The 27167-nt window shown below is 43.2% G+C and overlaps 1 protein-coding gene across 7 annotated transcripts in view; it reads left to right on the top strand.

Annotated features, from left to right (window-relative positions):
* The window catches only part of HHAT (hedgehog acyltransferase), a 344241-nt gene that overhangs the window by 1357 nt on the left and 315717 nt on the right, over positions 1–27167 (top strand). For 6 of the 7 annotated variants that reach the window (XM_065936274.1, XM_065936275.1, XM_065936273.1 and 3 more), the window contains exon 2: positions 14655–14764. In XM_065936274.1, the coding sequence (XP_065792346.1) occupies positions 14674–14764 (91 nt within the window). In that variant the 5' untranslated portion in view covers positions 14655–14673. The remainder of the gene's footprint in view (positions 1–14654; positions 14765–27167) is intronic. The other variant, XM_065936270.1, reaches the window with a different exon arrangement.

The following is a 27167-nucleotide window of genomic DNA, read 5'->3' as shown; positions in this document are numbered from 1 at the left end:
AGTCATTTTTGTGGGTGGCTCTGTGTTGGTGTTAACTCTGTAGGTAATGCCAGAACTCGCCAGGGTGATGGGCTCTTCTGGTGGTCAGACGGTGAAGGATCCACCTGCAGTCCTGGAGATCCAGGTTTGATCCGTGGGTGGGGTCTCCTCTCTCTTCCCCAGAGAAGGAAATGGCAACCCACTCCAGTATTCTTGCCTGGAGAATTCCATGGGCAGAGGGGCCTGGCAGGCTACAGTCCATGGGGTCACAAAGAGGTGGACAGAAGACTGAGTGACTACTGCTTTCAGCCAGGGTGAACCTTGCTCATCTGTGTCTCCTTCCAGGGCAGGGCCTAGCCGAGGGGAGGTGCCCCTTAACTGTTGCCTGGGAGCTCCCTGGCATGGGTGAGATCCCTGATTCCTTGTTGGGTGCGTTACCCCCTTTTTTTTGTTGTTGTTGTTGCCATGGACTTCTTTCAAGTCTGGGGAAGCCAATTTGTGAAAGGCATTTAAAAATACATAGTTACAAATTCTGTTGAGACAGCAATCAGAGTAGTACAAAACCCCCACAATTATAATGTATTTCTTAAAAAAAAAAAAATTCACTAAGTATCAAAACTCCCCTGCTGTATCAGGTAAGGTCTCAGGATTTCAAAGTAGTGATGCCAGTGTACATGATATTTTGCAGTATTTGCAATAGCTGCACTGTGGCATAATAGAATCAGTGACTCTTACTGGTGACAGAGTCACTGGAAATGCTCTTGCTAGTATGGTTTGCTCTCCACATATATAATCAAATGAACTCCCGAATTTCAGAGGTTTGTGAAAATAAAGATGTATGAGAAAAGGGCATTGAGGTTCACAGGTAGAATCCACGAGACCATGAACACCTTGTGGGTAGCGGGCTGGGTATCTAGGTTACAAACCCCGCTTAGTGGCACTTTTTCTTCCACGTTCCTGCTGGCCACCCTGCGGCATTACAGTTTGTTTCTTCTTCAGTTCCTGTCTCCTTTCCCTCAGGTTCACAGCTGTTTTTGATGGTCAAAGTTGTTGAAAGAGAATTGCTGGATTGTTTAGCTGCTCCATCTGCGCTGATCTTGCTGTACGTACTTCTGGTGGAGAATATTCCCACCACAGTGGTTCTGTTATCTAATGCATGCCTGTCTTCTTTTATTTCCTTCCCTCCAGTGGTGTATGGTGTTACCAGTGTCAGGCAAGAAGGAGTTATCACTACATATCCTACAGATGTTTTAAAAAAATCTTCAGATGTTATTGTGAACAATTTGATGGTAGTACATTTGAACATTCAGATGACATGGACAAGTTTTCTGAAGAAAATACCTCATAAGATGCAAGAACTAGAACATTTGTGTAGTTCCATATCTGTAAAGAAAATAAATTTGTATTTAAAAACCTTTTCAGAGTAGAATTTCCAGGCCCAGATGGCTTCACTAGTGCAATATTACAAACATTTAAAAAAAATAAAAAAGAAGGAATACTCCCTGACTGCTTTTATGAGGCCAGCATAACCTTGTTACTAAAGCTTGATAAGGAGGTTACAAGAAACTCTAGACCAGACTCTCATGGAAAAAGACACAAAAACCCTGAAAGGAAGTATTGGTAAATCAAATCTAGTGACCTATACCTGTATTTATGGGACACTAAGCCATGATCAGGTTGAAGTTATTCCAGGAATATAAACTTCGTCTAACATTAGAAAATCAATAATTGTAATTTAGTCACAGAATAAAGGAGAAAAACTACTTAATAAAATTCAGTACCCATTTGTGATAAAAATTCTTTGTATCACTGTTACACAAATAACTCTGTGGTTTCAATATAAGCCTAATTGAAATCCCAACAGATTTTTTTCTCAAAAATAGCTGATAAGCTAATTTTAAAATATATATGGAAATTCTAGACGGTCTTAGTAAAGGAACAAATTTGGAAGACTTAAGCTGCTAGATGAGCGGGTAGTTTGTCAGCGTGGTGTGGATACAATGCCAGGTAGACCATGGAACTGGGTTGAGAATCCATTAACAGGCTCACAGGTCTGAGATCTCTTGATTTATAACAGAAGTGACTCTGCAGTACTCTAGAGAAAGGACAGTCTTTTCAGTCAGTGATCCTGGGCCTATTGGATATCCAAATGGACAAGGTGAATTTTGATCATCTACCTCACCCTGTATACAAAAATTAATCGATAGGTCATACGGCTAAATGGGAGATCTGAAACAAGAAAGCTTCTGGAAGAAAGCAAAGTAGAACGCCTTTATGAAAAGGTTTATTGAATAGGACACAAAAAACACTAATTATAGAAGAAAATATTGGTAAGAACCACTGTTCGTTGAAAGATTCCATAGAGAGAAAAGGCAACCTGAAGGATGGGTGAAGGTATTTGTAAGGGCTATATCCAATAAAGGACTCATACCCAGAATGTAGAAACAGTTTTTCACAAATCATTGAGAAAAAGATAGCCCAGTAGAAAAATGGGCAAGTCACTTCCCAAAAAGGATTTTCAAATACATAATAAACACATGAAAAAGGGATTAACCTCATTAGTAATTAGGGAACTACAAATTAAAGCTACAATGGGATATCATTCTATACTCACCAGAGTGGCTAAAATCACAAAACCCTGTCAGTGCTGAGTACTGGTTAGAATATGGAAAACTCGACCTCTCATTCATGACGGTTGATGGATATGGAAGTTAGTATAACTGTTTTGGAAATTGTTTTGCAGTATTGTAGTATCATTACTAAAACTGGGCAGATGCATCTCCTATGACTCAGCTACTCCGTTCTTGATAAACTCTGAACATTAAGGCAGATACATTTGCTCCGAAAGACATGTAACGGTATATGCAGAGCAGTATTATTCCTCATAGCTTGAAGTTGAAAACAACCCACGTGTTCATCAATTGTAGAATGGACAAAAGTGTATTATAAGCAAATTGCTTATACAATAGAATACCCCACAGTAATGAGAATGAACAAATCATTGCTTAACACACAGCATGGATGAGCCTTGCAATGGTAGAACTGAAAAAAGGGTAGACACAGCAAGAGTTGGTGCTTTTTGAATCCATTTTTTTTGGGAAGTTAAAAAATGGGCAAAACTAAATAAACTAGGGTGTTAGGAGTCGTGCTAGTGGTCACCTTTAGTGGAATTGAAAGGACAGAGAGGGAATTCAGTTTTTTATCTAAGTAGTAATTACTGGAATGAGTTTGCTTTTTGAAAGCCTTATACATTTTTTTTAAAATTAAGCATACTTTAATACAAAATTCACTTAAAATATACTATTAAAATTTTTGATTCATTCAGCTGCCCCTAATCTGGGGAGTGTAAGATGTGGTAGGCATGATTCTGGTGATTAAAAAGGCTTCGAATAGGTTGAGAATTTTCCAGGAAAGGGATATAATATCACATCAGTGACTTTTCTGAACTAGGGGCTTATAAATTGGCCTCCTTTTCTTCCGATCTTTAACAGCAGAGATCTGGCTTAAGGGCAGTTCATATAAAAGGACTTAGAGTTATGTTTGATATTAAGATTGACAGCAGTGTGAGATGGAAGTTGAAAAATGCTAAGTTGAGAATGGAATACAAAATTTTGTTTTCAGGTTTCATTTTCTTGCAGCTTAAGTTTTTAGTTTATAACAATTAGGTTAAAATATTCTGATGTTTTTTTATAAATCCTTTTAATGAAGTACTTTCCTCCCAATTGACCATGAACTAATTGAGGATAGGGGTGGCATATTAGTTTCCTATTGTTTCTGTAACGAATTACCATAAACTTTGTGGCGTAAAACAACAGAAATTGGTTATTTTATAGTTCTGGATATCAGAAGTCCAAACTGGGTTGTCAGGGCTGTGTTCCTTCTAAAGACTCGGTGTGATGGGGGGGCAGGGGGGAGTCTTTTTTCTTTGCTAATGTTCTGTCTCTTACACTCCTTTGTTCTTGGCCCCTTCCTCCGTCTTCAGAGCGTATCCCTCTAACCTCTGCTTCCATCATCCTCTCTCCTGTCTGTCTCTGACCTGCCTTCTTCCCTCGTAGCAGGACCCTGTGCTTACATCAGGCCCATGTGGATTATTGGGGATAATGTACCCATCTCGAGATTTTTAACTGAATCACATCTGCAGAGTCCCTTTGCCATGTAAGGTAACATAGTTACATGTTTGGGAATTAGGGCATGGACGTTTTTCTAGGGGAGCCGTATCTGGGGGAACCTCCAGATGGAATCTTTCTATTTTGTCTTCACCAGTAGCACAGTTCCTGATTCTCTGTAGGAGCTCATTGATGTTTGTCGAATGAAGGAATGAGTCTCAGTTTTCACCGTTTGAAGTCTAGTTGCCCAAGAGGAGAAATGATGGTCTTGTTCTACTCTGGCTCTGCACTCCTGGGATTTTGTGTTCAGTTCTAGGTACCTGTACTGTGAAGAGACAACTGACAGCTGATAAAGGGTCTGGGAACCAAGCCATAGAAGAAGTGATTGAAGGCAGCCTGGGGGTTTGTCCTGGAAGAGGGCTTGGGGTAGAGTGGATGGCATTAATTTTTATCTTTCAGTATTTATGAATATGATTGGCAAGAATAATGAATTACTCTTTCAGTATACTTAATAATAGTGGGAATAATACTAAAGACGATAAGAGTAAGCATTTTAGAGCTTACTATGGTCAACATAGTGTTCTATGTCGTTGTAAATGCATTTAGTTGTCACGGCAACTCTCAGAAGCTAGTTGCCATCTCTATTTTATAAGTGAGGGCACCGAAACCCAGAGAGGTCATGCAGCTTGTACTAGGTCACACAGCTAGAAAGTCGCAAAGCTGGGATTCAGCCTTCGGCATTCTGTCTCCAGACCCACGCTTTAAACTATCCCTCTCTTCTGCCTCGGTGCTTTTAGTTTCACCAGGTACCGTAACACTAGCAGCAGAATGCTTTTTACAAATAGAGGGGCAGATTTTGACTCAGTTTAAGGAAAAAAAAAAAGAGATAACAATAAGAACTTCTTTGAAATAGAGTTTCCCTGCTTTGCAGTGTTACTGGAAATGGTCAGGTAGGGTATTATATTGAGTTGGCCAAAAAGTTTGTTTGGGTTTTTCTGTACCATCTTGTGGGGAAGAAAAAATCGAACAAACATATTGGCCAGCCCAACAAAAGAAATTCCCAAACTGGCTCAATCAGACCAGGTGACAGTACTGATTTTGAAATTTGGTTTGGGAAGGTAATTCTTTAAAATCTACGTCTCTCTCAACCTTTATGACATTTTACTTAATAAAGATCTCCTGTGAGATGTTGTTTTCTCACTGCGTCTCCAGATTTTACTTATTAGCAATTCTGACATCCTGGTGTGGTAAGCCATGTCTCTGCCCCTTTTTAAGATACTCCCAGCTGGCGCTGAAGAACCTGCCTGCCTGTGCAGCAGACAAGAGACGTGGGTCAGTCCCTGGGCTGGGAAGATCCCCTGGAGGAGGGCATGGCAACCCAGTCCAGAATCCTTGCCTGGAGAATCCCATGGACAGAGGACCCTGGCGGGCTACAGTCCTCGGGGTCACAAAGAGTCGGACACAGCTGAAGCGACTTCACATACGCACACTCCTCCAGTAGAGAGATGGAACCTTCTTCCCCCTTGAGTCTGGGCTGAGCTTTTGACCAATAAATCGTTCTGTGAATTCTGGAGCCTGGTCCTTAAGAGAGCTTGCCCCTCTTGCTTTTGTTCTTTTAAAACCCCGGAGCCACCATGCTGTCAAGGCCCGGCCTGCTAGAGGACACATGCCCACGTGGAGGAGAAGTAAGGCACCTAGGTGATGGCTGGCACCAAATGCCAGACATGTGGGTGGGATCATGTTGTCCCCTCCAGCTGCCTTGAGCCAGGGCAGTGATAGTCATGTGAACTGATGCCAGGTGAGATCTGCAGAAGGATTGCCCAGATTGCCACCGCCCAGAATCCCAGGAGAGAATACAGCTTGTTATTTAAGCCACCGTGTTTTGGAATGATTTATTGCACAATGACACACAGCTGATACATAGTATTTGGGTGCATATTTGGACGTCGTGATAATGTATTTTTAAATATTCAGTGATTAGACTTTTGCCCAGCCCAGTGGACCTTTCCAATCACAGCTGATCATTCCAATGTATTGGTGAAGCCTTTCTGGGTTTAGGAAAGTGTTTCTCTGTAGAATGATGTGGGTAGACGAATGAGACTCTTAAGCAAGGTTGGGAGAACACTATGAGAAGACACCATGAATCTGGGCTTGGTTTTTCTGGTAGAAGTCATGTAATTTATATTCTACAAAATAGGTCTCTGTTTCAACAAGTTGGACCTGAAAAACAGTAAAAATCTAACATTTTTTTCCCACGTGTGCCAGAATATTGCTCTGCCGTGTCATTTTCTTTTCTGTAATGCCTTTGTCATTTCAGTGGACATGAGTTTCATTTACTTTATTACTTTGTGGTTTCCAGAGTGCTCATTTTTTCCTCAATGTAGAACTATTTCAAGTTTACTCAACCCTTATCTCTATATAACTGCTGACTTTCCCCTCTTATATCTGAGGTAAATTGGTTTGGTTTACTTCGTCTTCTTCAGTAAATCTCTTAAGAAATGTGTGAGTTAGATTTGTTTCCTGTGTATTTGGATTACATCTAACTGATTTTCTTCCTGGGGAGTATCTGTATTACACATAACTTTAAATTCTTTTGTATGTGTATAGCTTGTATTATCTTCTAGCTTTCTTGATGAATTGATTTCATCATAGATGTTGAAAAAAATGAATCGGGTAAACTTGAAGAGTAGGGAGGTGGGTGAAGGAAGGCTCTGGAATTAGACTTGGTGAGTATGAATCTAAGCTCTGCTGCTTAGATTTGTGTGATTTGGGGCAGATTTCTTGATCCTTTGGGGCTTTGGTAGTCTTTTGTGTTAATGAGGGTACCAGAAGTACCAACCTCAGAGCTTTTATGGAGATTAAGTGAAAGAATACTTTTAAAGTGCTTTCTCAGGATAGGTAATCTGTCAATATCACTTATTAGAGTGCAGTTCAGTTCAGTCACTCAGTCATGTCCGACTCTTTGCGACCCCATGGACTGCAGCACACCAGACCTCCCTGTCTGTCACCAACTTCTGGAGCTTGCTCAAACTCATATCCGTTGAGTTGGTGATGCCATTCAACTATCTCATCCTCTGTCGTCCCCTTCTCCTCCTGCCTTCAGTCTTTCCCAGCATCTGGGTCTTAATGAGCCAGTGTTAGAGTACAGCTGTTACTTAACTCTGGGTAAACTCAGTAGAGAAATATTTCAGTTTAGTTAGTTGGGCATGATGATGGTGATGGTGGTGGAGATTGTCAGCTTCATGCTGAGGTTGCTGTTTTAAAGTCGTCTGGTGCATGGGAGTATTTGGCTCCTCTGTCTGTGGAATTCTCCTGGCAAGAACACTGGGGTGGGTTGCCATTCCCTTCTCCAGGGGATGTTCCCGACCCAGGGATCGAACCCAGGTCTCTTGAATTGCAGGTGGATTCTTTGCTGTTTGAGCCACCGTGGAAGCCTGTGGTGCTTATTTAGAGCCCATTTAATGCTAAATACCAAGGGCGAGGAGCAGGAAGGAATTTAAAGTGGAAGTGTTGGAATCCATTTGTTGTACTTAGCAACAGTAAAGATAAAGGACTTTTGAAAAGATACTGGAAATTGCTGGGGAAAAGCATCTTACAGCAGTTGTGTGTATGCACACTTCAGGCTTTGGCACCGTGAGCTGTCCTTTTCTGCCAAGAGTAAGGAACAGGATTTCTGCCTGAGAGAGTGGGAGTTGAGAACTTGGGTTCTGTTTTTTACTTCACTGCTGGCTTCTGTGGGTCCTTGGGCAGACTGTGCCTTTTCTCTGAGCAGGACTCTGATCCCTGAAAAAAGAGCTAACTGTTAGTCCTCCTGGTGGGAATGAGAGTGGATGGCATCTTTGAAAGCAGGTGGAGTGTTAAATTACACCGTGAAAGCAAATGTACGTTGTTTCAGTGTAGAAAAATCCCTCTTCGTGGAGGAAGTCTTGCTATTTTCCAGCTAAGATTTTATTATGTGGGCCCCATGAGTTCTAGGGTTCCCGGATAAATATAGTACTTTTTGAAACTACTCAGCCTGGGGCTCTTATACCTAATACAAGGTGGAGAAATCTTGTTCATCCAGTCTGACTTCTTTCCCTTAATCCCAGGAAAACCTTTGCCATGGTTTTCTTCCAAGACCTAATCTTAAATGCATTTTCTCTCTTAGTCTTCACTTGTACCAGTTCCTTACTCTCTTCAGTAATACTAACTTTGAGATAATGTAGTCTTAACAGCTTCAGAGATGCTGTTTTAGGTCCTTTATTCCACCTCACAGATCCTGGATTAGTTTGATGCCATGTGCAACTTGATTTTTCCTACTCTGTGTTGCTTGGTTCTAGAACTTTCTCTCCACTTCCTACCCAGGGCCTGAATCGCTGGCCTCCCTGCCTCTCGATGCTACCACCATGTCAAAGATCATCTTCCTGAAGCTTCACTCAAAGATTGACTGTCATATGGGTTTAAGACCCTTTGGCACTTGGCTCCTAAACTATACACATTTTTTCTTTCTCATGGTCCTGACGAGGATTCCCTCTGAAGTGGAAGTGTTCTCAGACACGTCTTCACCATCAGATCTCCCCGTAACCCTCCTTAGCTCTCACTCACATCAGTAATGCAACCTCCTTAATATAGATTGATCACGTGGATTCCTACTTTAAAACAGGCCGTGTTGTTGTAGATTGGCCGTTTCCTATAGAAATCATGATGTAAATGGTGATGAGTTTCTAGGCTATTGAATGTGAGAGTGTGAGTGTTAGTAACTCAGTCATGTCTGATTCTTTGCAACCCCGTGGACTGTAGCCCCAGGCTCCTCTGTCCATGGAATTCTCCAAGTAGGAATAATGGAGTGGGTTGCCATTCCCTTCTTCTCCATGAAATCTTCCTGCCCCAAGGATCGAACCTGGGTCTCCTGCCTTGCAGGTGGATCTTTACCACATGAGCCACAAGGGAAGTCCGGGCCGTCGCCTGGATGCCCACTTAGCTGATAATGTTGCTGCAGCCCTGAATCATGCATGAAAAACAGAAGAGAGGCATCACTTACACATTTGAGTAAGGACTTCTTAGATTTCATTGTGGTATCTTGTGCCTAAAGAATAGCATAATCATATTTAGAAAATTGAAACATTAGAAACTTGAGAATTTTCTGAGTCTTTAGGAACCTTTATGAGTTTGGACATTTAAAAAAAAAATTCTAGTTGTATCCCCAAAGGTTCAGCTTTCTTTTCTTTGATACTCTTGTGTCATTAAATCCTTTGAATCATATCTATCCTGATTGGCTCTCCAAGTGCACAGCTGAAATGAACAGAGGTGGGGAGAGCCCTGGAGAGAGCAGTCTTCTTGAGATAAGTGGACAAGAGTTGAAAAGAATTATTAAGAAAGGTCTGTTAAGGACAAGTTGGGTGCGTGTGTGGTGGCGGTGTTCTGAGGTTACATTTCTGGGATTGTGAACGATGAGGCAAGAGGAGTGAGTACTGCATGTAATTCCTTTTTGGGCAAAGAAAAGAGATGATGAGGAGAGAGACTGGGCAGAAAGCTCTCCAGAGGGTCCCCAAGGACACGTTGTTGCTGTCTGGGGTGGCCTTGGGGCTGGATGTGGGGACAGGAGGGGGGTGAGACATTGGAGAAGCTCTTGGGGTGCTGATGAGCAGAAGAAGGCCCAGCAGCAGGTGGGATGCTCAGTCCCTTCCCCCATGGACGGTCAGTTAGAGGTCATCAGTTCAGAAGGAAACCCAGGGCTCTAGCCAGGTAAGCTCCCGATCAGTTCAGTTCACTAACTGATCCGCTGGGACGGATTTTAGCTAGTGTTCACTGAGTGCTTCCTCTGTGTCAGGCCCTGGGTACGCCTTTTACATTTAATCCACTTAATAAATTGTCTATGAGGAAGCATGTCTGGGAAGCTGTGACCCACTTAAATTCCCGAGCCATTGGCAGAGCCCGGTCACCCCCCAGGTCTGCAGAATCCACTACTGTGCTGTCAGCAGGAGGCTGGTCCAGTCCCCAAATGTTAAATATGAGGACACAGCCGTCCGCTTTGTTGCTTATTACTGAGCATCTCTGTGTGTATGTCTGCAGAACATATACGATATAGCCAAGAGCAGCGTCACAAAACATTTGAGTTTTCTAGTTTTCTGACAGTGAAGTCACCAGTGTAGGGGAGTTGTCCTCAAAGGAGAATGTTCACTAAAAGCTTCAAAAGTGCAGGACTTCTGGAAGTTTTAGTTATTCTCCAAGATTATTTATGTTCAAATTTCAGTAGCTTTTGAAGAGGGGTTCAGCTCTTTGCTGATGAAGGAAGTTATCCAGTATAGTAATACGAGCATCCTTGGGAAGGAGAGCGACTACAAAGCTCAGAGCTTGTAACAGTGACCTGCCATGTAGGACAGGGAGCTCTGCCCAGCCTTCTGTGGAATCCTGGATGGCAGGCGAGTTTGGGGGGAGAGTGGATACATGTGTATGTATGGCAGAGTCCCTTTGCTCTCCACCTGAAACGACCATGATGTTGTTTATCAGCTGTAACCCGTGACAAAACAAAAAGTAAAAAAAAAAAAAGCCCAGAGGTTGAAATTTGCTTGCCACTAAATGGAAAATTAACTATATTCCTACAAAGTCCCCGAAAGAAATCTTAACATATTCTGGGAGATGCCAGGTATTTAAAAATAAAGGGTGACCAGAGATGTATGAAGCTCGAAGGGGTTCTGAAAAGTACTAGGGGATCCTGTGAAGGCGTTGTTGAAACACTGGGGCTTAGAGAGATTGGCCGTGGAAGTACGAGTGGCGGTTTCTGGGTCTTCTGGGAGCTCTGCAGGAGAAACTCATGGCTTGGCAACTTGTAGGTAATAACCAGGGGGCCGTCTGGGTGGAGGACCACTGATTTCTGACCTCATATGTTATGAAGGGGAAAGTTTATATCCCTTCCTGCTCTCACTCCCTGAAGAAGGGGGTTTGTGAGTGGCAAGGTTCTGAGCCAGACTCTGAGGACAAGTAACTCTGTGAACTGGTACTAAAGAGGCTCCATCCCTGAGGGATGAGGTGGGGGCCCAGGGGGCTCAGACCTGGATTTGAGCCCCGGCTCCACTATTTCTGATTGAATGACCTCACCGTGTTCACATTCATCATCTATAAATGCCTGTCTCCCTTGCTCCACATACTTCACCCAACTCTTGTGAAAATACAGTGAGCTCATGCGTGAGGTCTGAGTTTTGGCATTACCATCACGTATTAGAAGTGCTTGCTGGGGGCTTAACATTTTGCTCTTGTTTTAATTTGACTTTGACATATTTGAGAGGTTTGAGTAAAGCAATGACGGCCATAAAGGGGTTTACATTTAGCTAACTCTGTGTCATTTGGGAACTGATCATTTAATTTGCAGAATTTTAGGACTTCCTGTTACCCGTTTTATTACTTAAGAGTATAGACATGGCTGCCATAACAGAGATCGAGAACAGCATGGGCTTACACAACCTGGGAATGCATTTCTCTTTCATGTAAAGTCCAGAGATATAAGAGGTCCAGGGTAGTTTTGGGGGTAGGGTGGGGTGGTACGTGCAGTCAGGAACTGAGGCACCTCTGTCTTATTTTTCTCTGTGGCTTTCACCTCTTGGTCTAAATGTGGTTGTTCCAACTCCACCCAGCAGGAAGGGGATGACCACAGCCTCAGAGCCAGAACTGTTCAAATATCCACCCTTGGATACACTGTTTGAGCTCAGTATCCTTGTGTCCAGATAAAAAATTCAGTTCCTGGGCAAGAAGGGAGACTGCATATACAGAGTGGGTGACTCAGCCTCTGCCAGTGCGGCCAGTGGGATCATGCTGTTGGCTTCCCTTTAAGAAGCGCCCGGAAGATGGAAGACACAGTGGTTTTGTCAGTCCAGTCTTATAAACCACTATGGGATGGCATTTGAAGGGGAGAACGAGGAGGTTGAGACTGTTGGGTTCGAAGAGATTTGGAGATGGTTTGTGCTTTTATTTTTTAATGTATTTATTTACTTGGCTGCCTGCAGGATCTTTAGTTGTGGCGTGTGAACTCCTAGTTGCAGCGTGTGGGATCCAGCTCTCTGAGCATGGAGTCGTGGCCAGGGAACCACCAGGGAAGTCCCTGGGGCTCTCTTCTCTTTAGGCTTTTGAACAATAATCTGTTGTTCCTGGAGCATGTAGTGGTCCCATCCTGCCGCGTTCGGTGGCCTGTGCTGGGTTCTGTGGACTGAGGTGGTGGTCCCTGCTCTCTAAAGGTCCGCTCTGCAGGGGAGACGGGTGTGGCAGGAGTGAGGACAGGAGTGGCTGGTGTACCCTGTGATGGCAGGTGGGCGGCTGTGGGGCTCAAAGGGAAAGACCTGCCCATCCTGGGCAGGCGGGGTGTGTGTGTGTGGTGTGGTGTGGGTGTGTGTGTGATGTGTGTGTGTGTGTGTGATGTGTGTGTGGTATGTGTGATGTGTGTGTGATGTGTGTGTGTGATGTGATCATGTGTATGTGAGATATGTGTGATGTGTGTGTGTGATGTATGTGTGTGTGATGTATGTGTGTGTGAGATGTGTGTGTGATGTGTTTGTGATGTGTGTGTAATGTGTGTATGTGATGTGATTCTGTGAGATGTGTGTGATATGTGCATGTGTGATGTGTGTGTGTGTGATGTGATTCTGTGAGATGTGTGTGATGTGTGTGTGATATGTGCATGTGTGATGTGTGTGTGTATAATGTGTGTGTGATGTGATTATGTGTAGGTGAGATGTGTGTGATGTGTGTGTGTGATATGTGCATGTGTGATGTGTGTGTGTGATGTGTGTGTGATGTGATTATGTGTATGTGAGATGTGTGTGGTGTGTGTGTGTGTATATATGTGTGTGATGTGATTATGTGTATGTGAGATGTGTGTGATGTGTGTGTGTGATATGTGCATGTGTGATGTGTGTGTGTGATGTGTGTGTGATGTGATTATGTGTATGTGAGATGTGTGTGATGTGTGTGTGTGTGATGCATGTGTGATGTGTGTGGGTGTGTGATGTGTGTGTGGTGTGTGTGTGTGATGGCATGTGATGTGTGTGTATGATGTGTTGTATGATGTGTGTGTGATGTGATTATGTGTATGTGAGATGTGTGTATGTGTGTGATATGTGTGTGATGCATGTGTGATGTGATCATGTGTGTGTGTGATGTGATCATGTGTGTGTGTGATGTGTGTATGATGTGATTATGTGTATGTGAGATGTGTGTGATGTGTGTGTGTGATACGTGCATGTGTGATTGTGTGATGCATGTGTGTGTGTGTGTGTGATGTGTGTGTGTGGTATGTGTGTGTGTGATGTGTGTGTGTATGATGTGTGTGATGTGTGTGTGGTATGTGTGATGTGTTTGTGATGTGTGTGTGTGATGTGATTATGTGTATGTGAGATGTATGTGATGTGTGTGTGTGATGTGATTATGTGTATGTGAGATGTGTGTGATGTGTGTGTGATGTATGTGTGTGAGATGTGTGTGTGATGTGTTTGTGATGTGTGTGTAATGTGTGTATGTGATGTGATTCTGTGAGATGTGTGTGATGTGTGATATGTGCATGTGTGATGTGTGTGTGTGTATGATGTGTGTGTGATGTGTGTGTGTGTGATGTGATTCTGTGAGATGTGATTCTGTGAGATGTGTGTGATGTGTGTGTGTGATATGTGCATGTGTGATGTGTGCGTGTGATGTGTGTGTGATGTGATTATGTGTATGTGAGATGTGTGTGATGTGTGTGTGTGATGCATGTGTGATGTGTGTGATGTGTGTGTGATATGTGCATGTGTGATGTGTGTGTGTATAATGTGTGTGTGATGTGATTATGTGTAGGTGAGATGTGTGTGGTGTGTGTGTGTATATATGTGTGTGATGTGATTATGTGTATGTGAGATGTGTGTGATGTGTGTGTGTGATATGTGCATGTGTGATGTGTGTGTGTGATGTGTGTGTGATGTGATTATGTGTATGTGAGATGTGTGTGATGTGTGTGTGTGTGATGCATGTGTGATGTGTGTGATGTGTGTGTGGTGTGTGTGTGTGATGGCATGTGATGTGTGTGTATGATGTGTTGTATGATGTGTGTGTGATGTGATTATGTGTATGTGAGATGTGTGTGATATGTGCATTGTGATGTGTGTATGTGTGTGTGTGATGTGATTATGTGTATATGAGATGTGTGTGTGTGTGATATGTGTGTGATGCATGTGTGCTGTGTGTGTGTGTAGTGTGTGATGGCATGTGATGTGTGTGTGTATGATGTGTTTTATGATGTGTGTGTGATGTAATTATGTGTATGTGAGATTTGTGTGATGTGTGTGTGTGTGATGTGTGTGTGTGATGTGTGTATGTGTGATGTGATTATGTGTATGTGAGATGTGTGTGTGTGATACGTGTGTGTGTATGTGTGTGTGTGTGAGAGAGAGAGATGTGACCGGGCGGGATGAGGTCACGGCAGAGCAGGTGTCCTTGGGAGGAGGGGTTGTGTCTTGATGAGTGACGGTCTCTGGGGGCACAAGGGACCTGGCTGGTGACGGTGATTAGAGGTTGTCCTCTAGTGTCATGTTTTTGGCTTATGGCTTTTATTTCCATTTCTCTTCCTAGAAGCTCTCGGCGTGGAGCGATGCTGCCGCGGTGGGAACTGTCCTTTTACCTGTTAGCGTCCGTAGGCTTCCACGTCTATTCTTTCTATGAAGTCTACAGAGTCTCCAGAGGTAAGGTCCCCGTTTTTCTAAACTTGTGTCAGGAAAGCAAGGTGGGGCGGGAGTGCTGGGAGGGGGAGGATCAGGAAGACGGCCTCCTGCGCGCGGGATGGCTCGCGCTCCGCTCTGCGCTCCTCTCTGCTTTCCCCCTGTCTTGGGCAGTTTGAATCGATGACCTGAGTCAGTGGAGGTTGCCACCCTAGTCTTGGATCTTTGAGTTGATCCTGTGGCGGGTCCTCTGAGGCAGGAAGGTTTGGTTCAGTGGCCACTGAAGGCCATGCAGGTGCTTTGCACTGATAAATAGTGGTAAGCTCTTCAATTTCCCCCTCGCCTCTGCTCCTCTCGACACATGGAGGCTGCCCACGGTGTCGGAGGCCCGGACGCCCTTCCTCTTCTTGTCCTGCTGGCTGCCCTGCTTTTGTGCACGTGTTGAAGAGGTACTGTTACCAAGCCCTTGGAAGGGGGGGCACCCTCCTTTCCTTAAAGCATCTTGGAACAAACATCGCCATGTCACTTCTGCTCACACCGGCTGACCAGCGCCAATTCCCGTGGCCCCAGCTGGTAGGCTGGGAAATATGGTGGTTAGCTCGGTGGCCGTGAGCTGCACAAAACTTCCCTTAATGGGGAGGATTGGAAGAGAGAATTTTGGCGGGTCCACGAGTGGTCTCTTCCATAGCCAAGGACAGTTTCCTAGAGGTGATGGAGAGCCTTGTCTTAAGGAAGAACAGAAGTCAGCCAAGTAGAGAAGAGGGCAGAGGCTCTGTGGACAGAGGTGGGTTTGCAGGCAAATGGACAAATGTGTGCCATGCCACTGGGGTGTGAGGAAACACAGCGTGACCTGGGAACTCCGCACCGGTCGGTAGGGCTGGTGCTTGGAGGGAGGGGGCCAAGGGTCGAGCTTTGATCAAGGAGCGGGGATAGGTTGTAAATGACTCTTGTGTATTCCTTTGGCTGAGGCTGCTGCTGCTGCTAAGTCACTTCCATTGTGTCCAACTCTGTGCGACCCCATAGGTGGCAGCCCACCAGGCTCCTCTGTCCCTGGGATTCTCCAGGCAAGAACACTTGCGTGGGTTGCCATTTCCTTCTCCAATGCATGCATGCAGGCTAAGTCGCTTCAGTTGTATCCAACTCTGTGTGACCCTATGGGCAGCAGCCCGCCAGGCTCCTCTGTCCATGAGGTTCTTTAGACAAGAATACTGGAGTGGGATGCCATTTCCTGTCCTTTGGCTGAGGAGTCTGGACTTCATCTGGAAGGTAGGAGAGTTTGCTGAAAGTAAACTCTCAGGTTTCAGTAAACTTTCAGTAAACTTTACTGAAAACGGCAAAGGCAGGTTGGGGAAGCACGGTTGGCAGTGCTGAGCTCTGGGTGGCTGCCTCCACACGGGTCCCTGGGATTGGTTCACATCGGCAGGATCAGCCTTGCTCCCATTCTACACGTGTCCCGCTCAGCGCTGTGGGCTTGGTCGCAGAGACTGACCGTCGAAAGTAGATGAAGACGGTTGGGTCAAGCCGTCCAAGAAGCGGCATCCCCCTGCTGGAGCCTCTCAGCTCTCAGGGCCCATGTGCGTGGAGCTCACCTGCTCTGTGTCAGGCTCCCTGTTCGGTTCTTTCTGGACCTTGTCTCATTCCATCTTTAGAGCAGCCCTGTGAGATGTGGGGTATTACTTAGAGGACGGGCTTGGCTGCAGAAACACAGTCTCTGCAATGACTGTATTCAGGGCTGGAATGGTGTCTGGAGGGTATCCACGACCTTGGCTCCTTCTACCACGTTCCTCTGCCATCCTTGACATATGGTTCCCCCCTCATGACGTGAGGTGGCTGCTCCAGCTCAACTGCCATCTTCACTTTCTTTTTTTTTTTACCAGCAGGAAGTATGGAAGGGAGGGAGAGGACAGATCCTCTCTTCCAGAGCATAACCCTGAAAGTTCCTTCATCCTGTTCATCCAGCTACTGTTCCCTAGAACCTAGTCCTATGGACCTATCACCTGTGAGGGAAGCTCGTAAATGTAATCTTTGGTTGGGAGGCCATTTTTCTCCCCCCAGCGGAACTGAAGGGTTCTATTATAGAAGAGGAAAGAAAGAGAATGGGTGTTAGCAGTTAATCATCAGTCTTTTCCATAAATGGGGTGTCTTTGTTCTCCATTGTTACATAACCGATCGCCCTGAAGCTTTGTGATTTAAAACAACCACCGCCATTTGTTATCACTCACTGTTCTGTGAGGATTTTTCCCCTTTTAAATAGACTATTTTTTTAGAGCAGTTTTAGGTTCACAGCAAAATTGGGCAGGAAATACAAAGAGCTTCTCTGCACTCAGTGTCCCACACAAGCACAGCCTCCTGACTACCAGCGTCCTGCACCAGATTTGTTACAATTAACAACCTGCGTTGATATATCATTATCACCCAAAGTCCATAGTTTACTGTAGGGTTCATTCTTGGTGGCCTTCATTCTGTGAGTTTTGAGAAATGTAAGTTACATGTTTGCATTATTATATCAATAATATCATCCAGAGGAGTTTCATTGCCATAAAAATCTTCTGTGTTCTGTCTGTTCATCTCTCCCTCCTCTTTAATCCCTGGCAACCACTTATCCTTTTACCATCTTCATAGTTTCACCTATTTGCATTAAAAAAAAATGCTTTTTTTTTGCTACACCACGTGGCTTGTGGGGTCCTAGTTCTCTGACCAAGGATCAGACCTGGGTCCCCTGCAGAGTCTTAACTGCTGGACTGACAGGGAATTTCCCAATTTGACCTATTTCAAAATATCATATAGTTGGAATCTGAAATCGTGTCTTTCACTTAATATGCATTTAAGTTCCTCTTTGACTTTTCACAGCTTGAGAGCTTATTTCTTTTTAGTGATGAACAGTATTCCATTGTCTGAATATAGTGATGAACAATATTCCATTGTCTGAATACTCATTCACTGATTTAAAGGCATCTTGTAGCTGCCTAGTTTTGGTGATTATGAATAAGTTTAGTTCATCAGTTCAGTTCAGTCGCTCAGTCGTGTCCAAGTCTTTGTGACCCCATGAGTCGCAGCACGCCAGACCTCCCTGTCCATCACCAACTCCCGAGCTTACTCAAACTCATGTCCATTGAGTCGGTGATGCCATTCAGCCATCTCATCCTCTGTTGTCCCCTTCTCCTCCTGCCCCCAATCCCTCCCAACATCAGGGTCTTTTCCAGTGAGTCAACTCTTTGGATGAGGTGGCCAAAGTATTGGAGTTTCAGCTTCAGCATCAGTCCTTCCAATGAACACCCAGGACTGATTATGAATAAAGCTGCTGTTAAATCCATATGAAGGTGTTTGTGTGGACATTACAACACCCATCACTCCCTTTGGCCAAATACCCAGGAGCAGTGGCTGAATTGTACGTTAAGAGTATGTTTATTTTTTATAAGAAACTGCCAGTTTTCTTCCAAAGTAGCTATATATCATTTTGCATTCTCACCAAAAATGGGTTCCTGTTGCTCCACATCCTTGTAAGCATTTGGTGTTGTCAGTGTTTTAGATTTTGGCCATTGTAATATGTGAGTAGTGGTATCTCATTATTGTTGTAATTTGCATTTTCCTGACGATGTGCACTGTGGAGCATATTTCCATGTGCTTATTTGCCATCTGTATAGTCCTTCGGTGAGCTGTCGTCCAGGACTTCTGCCCATTTTAAAATCAAATTTTTCATTTTCTTATTGTTGATCTTCGGCAGTTGTTTCATATCTTTTAGATAATAGTCCTCTATCAGATATCTCTTTTGCAGGTATTTTCTCCCAGGCTGTGGCTTATCTTCTCATTCCCTTGACTGTGTCTTTCACAGAGTGAAAGCTTTTAACTTTAATGTGCCCAACTTATCAACTTGTCTTTTCATGGATTATGGTGCTGTATCTAAAAAGTGTGTCTATGGTGTTTTATCTAAAAAGTCATCGCATAGATTTTCCTCTGATACTATCCTCTAGGAGTTTATAATTTTGTGTTTTACATTTAGATATCTGTGATATACATTTGTGTGTGTCTGGATTCTTTTTTGTTTTTTTTTTTGCATGTGGATGTTCATTTGTTCCAGCACCACTTGTTGAAGAGATATTCCATTGTATTACCTTGGCTCATTTGTCATAAAGACGGGTTGAGTAAACTTATGTGGGTCTATTTCTGGGCTCTCTATTCTGTTGTGTGGATCTCTTTGTCTATTCTTTTACCAATACCAAACTGTCTTGCATATCACAGCTTTATAGTAAGTCTTGAAGTTGGATTGTATTGGTCATTCAATTTTATTTTTCTCCTTCAATATTATGTTGTATATTTTGAGTCTTTTGCCTCTCTGTGTAAACTTTAGAATCTGTACCAAGTAGATACTAAGTTTGTTGGTATTGACTATATGTAGGTCAAGTATGGAAGAACGGACACCTTGATAATATTGAGTCTTTCTAGCCATAATCATGAAATACATATATCTCTATTTATTTAGTTCTTTGAGCTCATTTGTCAGAGTTTTGTTATTTTCCTTATATAACATACATATTTTGTTACTTAAATATTTCATTTTTGAGGGTGCTGTTGTTTTTAATTTCAAATTTTACTTGTTTACTGCTGATCTATAGTAAAGTGATTGACTTTTGTATATTAACCTTGTATCCTATAACCTTGTTTGGAGAAGGCAATGGCACCCCACTCCAGTCCTCTTGTCTGGAAAATCCCATGGACGGAGCAGCCTGGTAGGCTGCAGTCCATAGGGTCGCAAAGAGTCAGACATGACTGAGCGATTTCACTTTCTCTTTTCACTTTCATGCATTGGAGAAGGAAATGACAACCCACTCCAGTGTTCTTGCCTGGAGAATCCCAGGGATGGCGGAGCCTGGTGGGCTGCTGTGGGGTCGCACAGAGTCGGACATGACTGAAGTGACTTAGCTTATAACCTTGTTACAATTGCTTATTAGTTCCAGGAGTTTTTTGGTTGATTCTTTGTTTTTTCTAGATAGACAATCATGTTATCTGCATACAAAGACAGTTTTATTTCTTCGTGACATTCTGCTTACCTTCTATTTCATTTTCTTCTCCTTATTGCATTAGCAGGATTTCCAGTACAGTGGTGAGAAACAACAGCCTTAGCTTTTTCCTGATCTGAGTAGGAAAGCTTCTAGCTACTCACCATTAAGTATGATGTTAGTAGGTTTTTGTAAAAAAAGATATTCTTTACCTACTCCTTGGAAGGAAAGTTATGACCAACCTGGATAGCATATTAAAAAGCAGAGACATTACTTTGCCAACAAAGGTCCGTCTGGTCAAGGCTATGGTTTTTCCAGTGGTCATGTATGGATGTGAGAGTTGGACTATAAAGAAAGCTGAGCACCAAAGAATTGATGCTTTTGAACTGTGGTGTTGGAGAAGACTCTTGAGAGTCTCTTGAACTGCAAGGAGATCCAATCAGTCCATCCTAAAGGAGATCAGTCCTGGGTGTTCACTGGAAGGACTGATGTTGAAGTTGAAACTCCAAAACTTTGGTCACCTGATGCGAAGAGCTGACTCATTGGAAAAGAACCTGATGCTGGGAAAGATTGAGGGCAAGAGGAGAAGGGAACGACGGAGGATGAGATGGTTGGATGGCATCACCGACTCATTGGACATGGGTTTGGGTGGACTCTGGGAGTTGGTGAAGGACAGGGAGGCCTGGTGTGCTGCGGTTCATGGGGTCGCAAAGAGTCAGACACGGCTGAGCAACTGAATTGAACTGAACCCAGTTAAGAAGGGTCCTCTCTTATTTCTAGTTTGCTAGGAGTTTTAAGTCCTAAATGGGTATTGCATTTTTTTCAGTGCTTTTTGTGTTTCTACTGATATGATAATGTGGTTTTTCTTTAGCCTGTTGTGATGGATTGCATGGACTGATTTTCACGTCCTGTGAGACTTTGTTTTTAATAAATCTGGATTGGACCTAGCTGGGCAGCTCTTCTGCTTTGTGTGTTGGTAGCTGGGCTGCAGTCTTCTGAGCTGGGCTGAAATGTCCAAGATGGCTCACTCACATGATTGGGTATCAGTCCAGAGCTCAGCTGGAGGCTGTCAGCTGGAATGCTATGGTTCTCTGTATGTGGTTCTCCACATGGCTTTCAAGAAGGAGTATTGTGTGTGTGTAAAACCAGAAGCTGCAGAGCTCTTAGAATATAACCTAGAAAGTTGTGTATGTCACTTCTGCCTCATTTATTGGTCAAAGGAAATCTTAGGGCCAGTTTGGATTCAAGCAGAAAAAAGACTATGGCTTTTTATGGCTGGGGCCATAGACAGGGCGAGAAGGGATTGATGGTGGTCATCTTTAGGAGCCTCTACCACAACGAATATTACAGTTCTTTACCCAGACAGGGATACCAAAGTTGAAAAATATACCTTGTCCAAGGTCACACATCTGAAAAACAATGGAACAGGTTTGGCCAACTCTAGACCCAATATTTTATTCTGTTCTGCCACTCATGTTTGTTGATAATTTAATTTCCTTAAGTGGCTTGTGTTACAGGGGAAGCTCTTTTATCTATTGTACGGTAAAACTTCAAACCTTAAAATCTCAAACTTACTGGAATAAAACTTTTCCTTTCTCTGTGGTGAAAGCTACTGGGATGGAGGTGGGAAAGGACCCTTCTGTGGAGGGTACATATCTTTTCTGCACTTCCTGATCCAGAAGCTGTCATCCTGTTTGACTTATTAGTGACCACACCCTAGCCTGGGGCTTCTTTCATCTTTCTTGCTTTTGTCTTTTAATGTCAGTGCCAAAGTGTTTGGCCACTCCCAAGAATTGTCTTCTTCCTCTAATGCCTTTCTTTGCTCACGCAGCTCACAGAAACCAGATCCCCCTGCCAAAGTGTGTTTGATGGTGCGACGTTGAGTCTTCTTGGCTCCATGTCTTACTGTCTAATTCAGGAAAAAAGTGCTGCTTAACCCACATTATGGAAGTAGGTCCACTGGGAAAACTCTCTTCTATGAAATTTTTTGGCGTGTTTGTCTCTGAAGCAAATACAGGGCCTAGAACATATTAAAAGCTCAAAGCTTATTTGTTAAGTGAAATGCCACCAGGGGGCATTTGCACGGCTGACTTCTCTGGGCACAGAGCTGGTGTCTAATTTACTGTTTTCTTCCTCATCAGCAGTAGCAGGGTTGTCCAACCATGAGGGACAGCAGACTGCTTTTAACAGCTCTAGTCAAATGGGATCTCTTGGTAAATCCACAGCAAGGACTGAACAGAACACACACACACCTCCTTCCTCCCAGCTCTACCGAAAGTCTACTTAGAGCATCTCAAAGTCATCTGGAAGTGCTTGGGGGTGGGGAGGGTGCTGACCATGTGTGCTGGTGACCTCTCCCCTGGTGTTCTGGAGAACGGGGGCTCATCCAGACCTACTGCATCACGTTTGTGTCTTATGGTTTAGAATACGTAGGAATTATTTTCGTGTCTCTCTGATTGCACTTAATTTGAGGAAAGCTACCGTGTGCCTTGCGGTAACCTTGAAAGAATGAACGCCTCTGCCTCAGAGAGGGCCATGTAGTTTTGTTGTGCATGTCAGCTTAATGCAGTTCTTGAGATGAAAACAGTTGAATTTTCATCAGAGAAAAACCGTTGGTGATAGGAGATCACCTGGAAAGGCATCTGGAAGGGACAGTCTTAGCCTGCTGTTTCAATTTACTGCCTGTTGGTTTATACTCAAATTTTCTATTTCTTTTTGTGCCCCTTTTTGACACTTTGTAGCTTTCTAGAGATCTGTGCATTTTATGGAGGTTTTCACCTTGATTAGTATATAGTGGCTCATAACACTCATTAAATGTTTGTTTGTTTCTCTAGTTGGCTTCTCTCTTTATATATTTTATTTATTTACATCTTCTCCTTCACGCTGTCCCTCCCTTCCTCTCTTGTTCTCCCTTCCTCCTATTTTTTTTTCTTTGATCAATTGTGTTAGAGATCTTATTAATCTTTTCAGCGTTGGCTTTGTTAGGTGTCTCAGCTGTTTCTTTTTGTTCTCCAACCCATTGATTTCTGCCCTTATCTGATTAGTCGCTTCCTTATTGTTTCTTTGGATTTGCTCTGTTCCTTCTCATTTAAACTTCAGGAGTTGAATGCTTGTTTATTTTGTGAGAGATCTGTTTGTGTCTGATTGTTTTTCTCAAAAGGATTTCCAGAAGAGGAATTATAGAGTCAAGCTACATGAAAAAGTTTTTAAGGTTCTTGACAGATATACCCAGAGTGTTCTCCAGGAATTCTTTGTCAATTAACACTCCTTCTTTTGGAGAATGTCTATCTTATTGTAGTCTTAGTAAGTTGAGCCTTTATTCTTCAATCCATCTCACATGTATTTGATATATGGTATGAAGTGAAGAGTTGAATTATTTATTTTCTCACATAGATAACCAAACACTATAAACTAAGTCTCTCTTTACTGAATTTTAATGCAATCTTGAGCAGGTACTAAATTCTTATATCTACTAAATTCTTTTATGTACACACACACACGAATGCACATATACAATTTGGGGGCTGTCTCTTGTGTTTCATTGATTTTTCAATCAGTTCTTACATCAGTACTGCACTGTTTTAATTATTTTTGCTTTTTGAATGTCTGAGTATCTGGTGGAGTAAGTTACCACTCTTTTTTCTGTATTTCCATTCTTTTCTTAGCTATTCTTACTGGTTTATTCTTCAAGATACATGTTTGAAATTGTCAGGTTTGAAAAAAATGTCATTAGGGTTTTAATTAGATTACAGTAAACCTAGAAATTAAGTTTTGAATAATTTAATATCTTATAATATTGTGTCTTTTTGTCAAGGAGTGTGGTGTTTTTTCCTCAAGGTTTCTCTTATTTCCCTTAGTAAAAGTTCATGATGTCTTCATAATAGGGCCTGTTAAAGTTCCTATTAAGATTGCTTCTAAGTCTTTTTTTTTCCTTTTGTAATTGGGATGTTTTCCAGTTATATTTTCTATAATTTCTGAGTATTTCTGGTCTGTAGTAAAGGTGTTTATTTTGGTTTCTCTATTTTATAACAATTATTTAATTTTCTTAGTGTTTGGCATTTATCATTTGATTCTCCTGGTTTTTGTATTTAGATAATACCATCCATACATAATGATAATGGTTTTGCTTCTTCTGGGCTTCCCCGATGGCTCAGTTGGTAAAGAATCCGCCTGCAATGCAGGAGACCCTGGTTTGATTCCTGGGTCAGGAAGATCTGCTGGAGAAGGGATAGGCTACCCACTCCAGTATTCTGGCCTGGAGAACTCCGTGGACTGTATAGTCCATGGGGTCGCAAAGAGTCGGACACCACTGAGCGACTTTCACTTTTTGTTTCATCTATTATTACTTAACTAGGACTACTAGAACAATGTAGTAGTTGGAAAAGAATGCTATCCTTATTTTAATCCTTACTTTAATGGAAATCCCTATATTGCTTTACTGTTAGTGATAGTTGAATAAGCTTTGCTCTGGGGGAAAACAATCATGTTAAGGAATACTTCTAGCTCTCTTTTACTAAAATTTTAAGATAAACAATATATGTTGAATTTTATCCTTTTTTTTAAAGTATCTATTCAGATGATCACATATGGAGTTTTCCTTTCTCAACCTACTGATATCACTTAAAGATTTTTCCAGTATTGTTTATATGGATTCCTACAACAAACCTACCGTAACTGTGGTATTCTTAAATACACTGCTTGTCTCCATGTTTAAAAAGTATTAATAATTTAAAAATGAGATTAGTTGTCCTATAGTTTTATTGTTTCTTCTGCAGATTTCAATATCAACATTTTGTTAACTTTCTGAAATGAATGAGGACTCTCCCCCCCTCACAATATGGAACTGCTTAAACAGTATCAGAGTTTGATGTTATTCGCTTGTAAGTTTATCTAGCCATGGAGTCTCTTTTTAAGTAGATTCATTAAAAACCTTTCAGTATCTTTCAGGATTCTTGGTATATTTAGGTTTTCTTCTTCAGTTGGTGGCATTTATATTTTTCAATTTCATTGAAGTTTTCAGATGTACTAACATACAGTTGTATATCATATTCTTAGAATGTCCTAAATCCCACGTGTCTCATTTCTCTTGTTTTAGGAACTTTACCAAAGGTTTTGTCTATTTGATAGGCTGATTCTCTTTTTTTGAAGGACAAGCTCTTGGATTTATTTATAAATTCTACTATTTTTCTGTTATCGGTGATTAGTTTCTCAAGAACAGCAGCTGTCTTAGGTCATTTGGCTTTACAGAGCCTAGGCTCACCTCTCATGGAATAGCTATCTTCCTGAAAAGCTGCAGTTAGAGACATTTTATAGAAGGAACTGCGCTTTTTTACTGAGTTATTTCACAGATACTTTATTTTCATTTCTTTAATCTTCAGTGACAAGCAATTAACGTTTTTCACCAGGGAGCCCTGATATTTAAGCAAATATGGAGCAAATTATTTGAATTACTGCCTCCAGTTTCTTTTCTTTCTTTTATATATTTATATATAGTAGGTGTTCTTAAAGCGGGATGCAAATATAGTTGAGCATATTCACCTTTGGGCTTTTGTTTGTTCCTTTGCACGCCTGTTCTCATCACTTGTCACTAATCCCAGCTTATGGGAAAAGGATATAGCAGCTCATTTATAGATGAATTCTTTCATGTTGTTCATTTAACACACGGACCTCTCATGAAGGATGGGCTTTGCCAACCTGGGAGTAATTTTTGCCACTTACTTTTGTGATTAGAGGAGTTTGGTTGCAAGATGGCTGGTTAGTTATCTGGGACCCAGTTCAGGATGGGGATGAAGGCTGCCAATCCTGTGTTTGAACCGGTGGCCTTGCCCTTGGAACCAGCGAGCTGGCTGCCTGTGGAGAGGGCTGCTAGGGGCCAAGCCTGTCTAGGTAGCCAGCACGGATAGTGGGTGTCATGACGCAGCTGCGGCTCCGAGCGTGCCACCTGGTAGGGCTCCATGTTATACTTGACCTTTGTTTTCTTATGGGGCTTCCCTGCTGGCTCAGTGGTGAAGAGTCTGCCTGCAACGCAGGAGACCCGGGTTCGATCCCTGGGTCGGGAAGATGCCCTGGAGAAGGGTATGGCAACCCACTCCAGTATTCTTGCCTGGAGAATCCCGTGGACAGAGGAGCCTGGGGGGCTACAGTCCACAGAGGGTCGCAAAGAGTCGGACACGACTGGGCAGCTAACAGTTTCCTATGTTACTCGTGGCCAGGGTCGTAGCAGATCGTCGACTCCCGGCCTTCCTCCTGGGATGCTGGGCCTCCTGGCCAGCTCCTTCCTCTCAGGCTTACACCGGTGTTTTCTTCCTAAGCTGATACCATGGGGAGGGCCTCGTGGGGGCCTGCGGAGAGTCTGTGTCTTAGAGCCTGAGATAAACCTCTCGGTGACTCTGGACAGGGCGGGGCTGGAGGGCTTTTGAAGGCACCCCTCAGAGTTAAGAGTCCACAGCGCCTCACTCCTCTGGCCCCCTGCTTCCTTAGCCATTGCTCCGTGTTGGATCAAACACAAGGACAGCTTAAGGCTTGCTCTTTGCTGGAGCGTCTCCATCTCAGGCTGGGGCTTCTGCCTCTCCCAGAAGCCCTAAGGATTCCCATGCAAATCGCGTGCCTGCTGCCTGTCTGGATAGACCCCAGAATCCCTAAGGAGCTGTAGAGGAGCTGCTCTGTGATGGAGGTTGGAAGGTCATTTTTGTCCTGTGGTTGCTTTGCATCCTATTTACATATGTGATCCCTGTTTACCTGGGCTATTTTTAAACCACTTTTTCGTTCCTGGGTGGGAACTGGTTTAGAGGAGAGGAGGAACCCAGGCCCTCGGAGAATCTCATGGGAAAACCAGCACCTCATCTCTTGCCTGTGGTCATGTCCGTGTGCACATTTAAGAGCTGCTTACTGTTAAATTCTCTGATCTTCAGAAGGCCGTCTTTTCCACTCCCTTCTCCACTCTCATTCACTACCACAATCTGCTGTAGCCACCAGCTTCCTCGAGAAAGGAAGAATCCCTAGGAGCTGGTTAGTGAAAGTGAAGTTGCTCAGTCGTGTCCGACTCTTTGCGACCCCATGGACTGTAGCCTACCAGGCTTCTCCATCCATGGGATTTTCCAGGCAAGAGTACTGGAGTGGGTTGCCATTTCCTTCTCCAGGAGATCTTCCCGTCCCAGGGATTGAACCTGGGTCTCCCGCATTGTGGGCAGACGCTTTTACCATCTGAGCCACCAGGGAAGTAGGAGCTGGTTGGAATTCCTCAAATGCTAGAAGCATTTAAAGGGCAGATTAGCCACAATTGGGCGTGCTAGTCTGTAGCAGTGGCTTGTGTCAGATGAGGGTGTGTGCGTGCGTGTATTTCCGTCCCCTTCTAGATTACAGTCTCTAATTACTCCTGCCCCAACCCAGAATTGACTTCCCATCAAACTATTGAGGGTGAAAGGAGTCCA

Source organism: Muntiacus reevesi, chromosome 5, assembly GCF_963930625.1.
Source record: "Muntiacus reevesi chromosome 5, mMunRee1.1, whole genome shotgun sequence".
In the NCBI taxonomy this organism is placed as follows: Eukaryota; Metazoa; Chordata; class Mammalia; order Artiodactyla; family Cervidae; genus Muntiacus; species Muntiacus reevesi.
The sequence above is the reverse complement of the archived record's forward strand: the minus strand, read 5'-3'. Positions and strand labels throughout refer to the sequence as shown.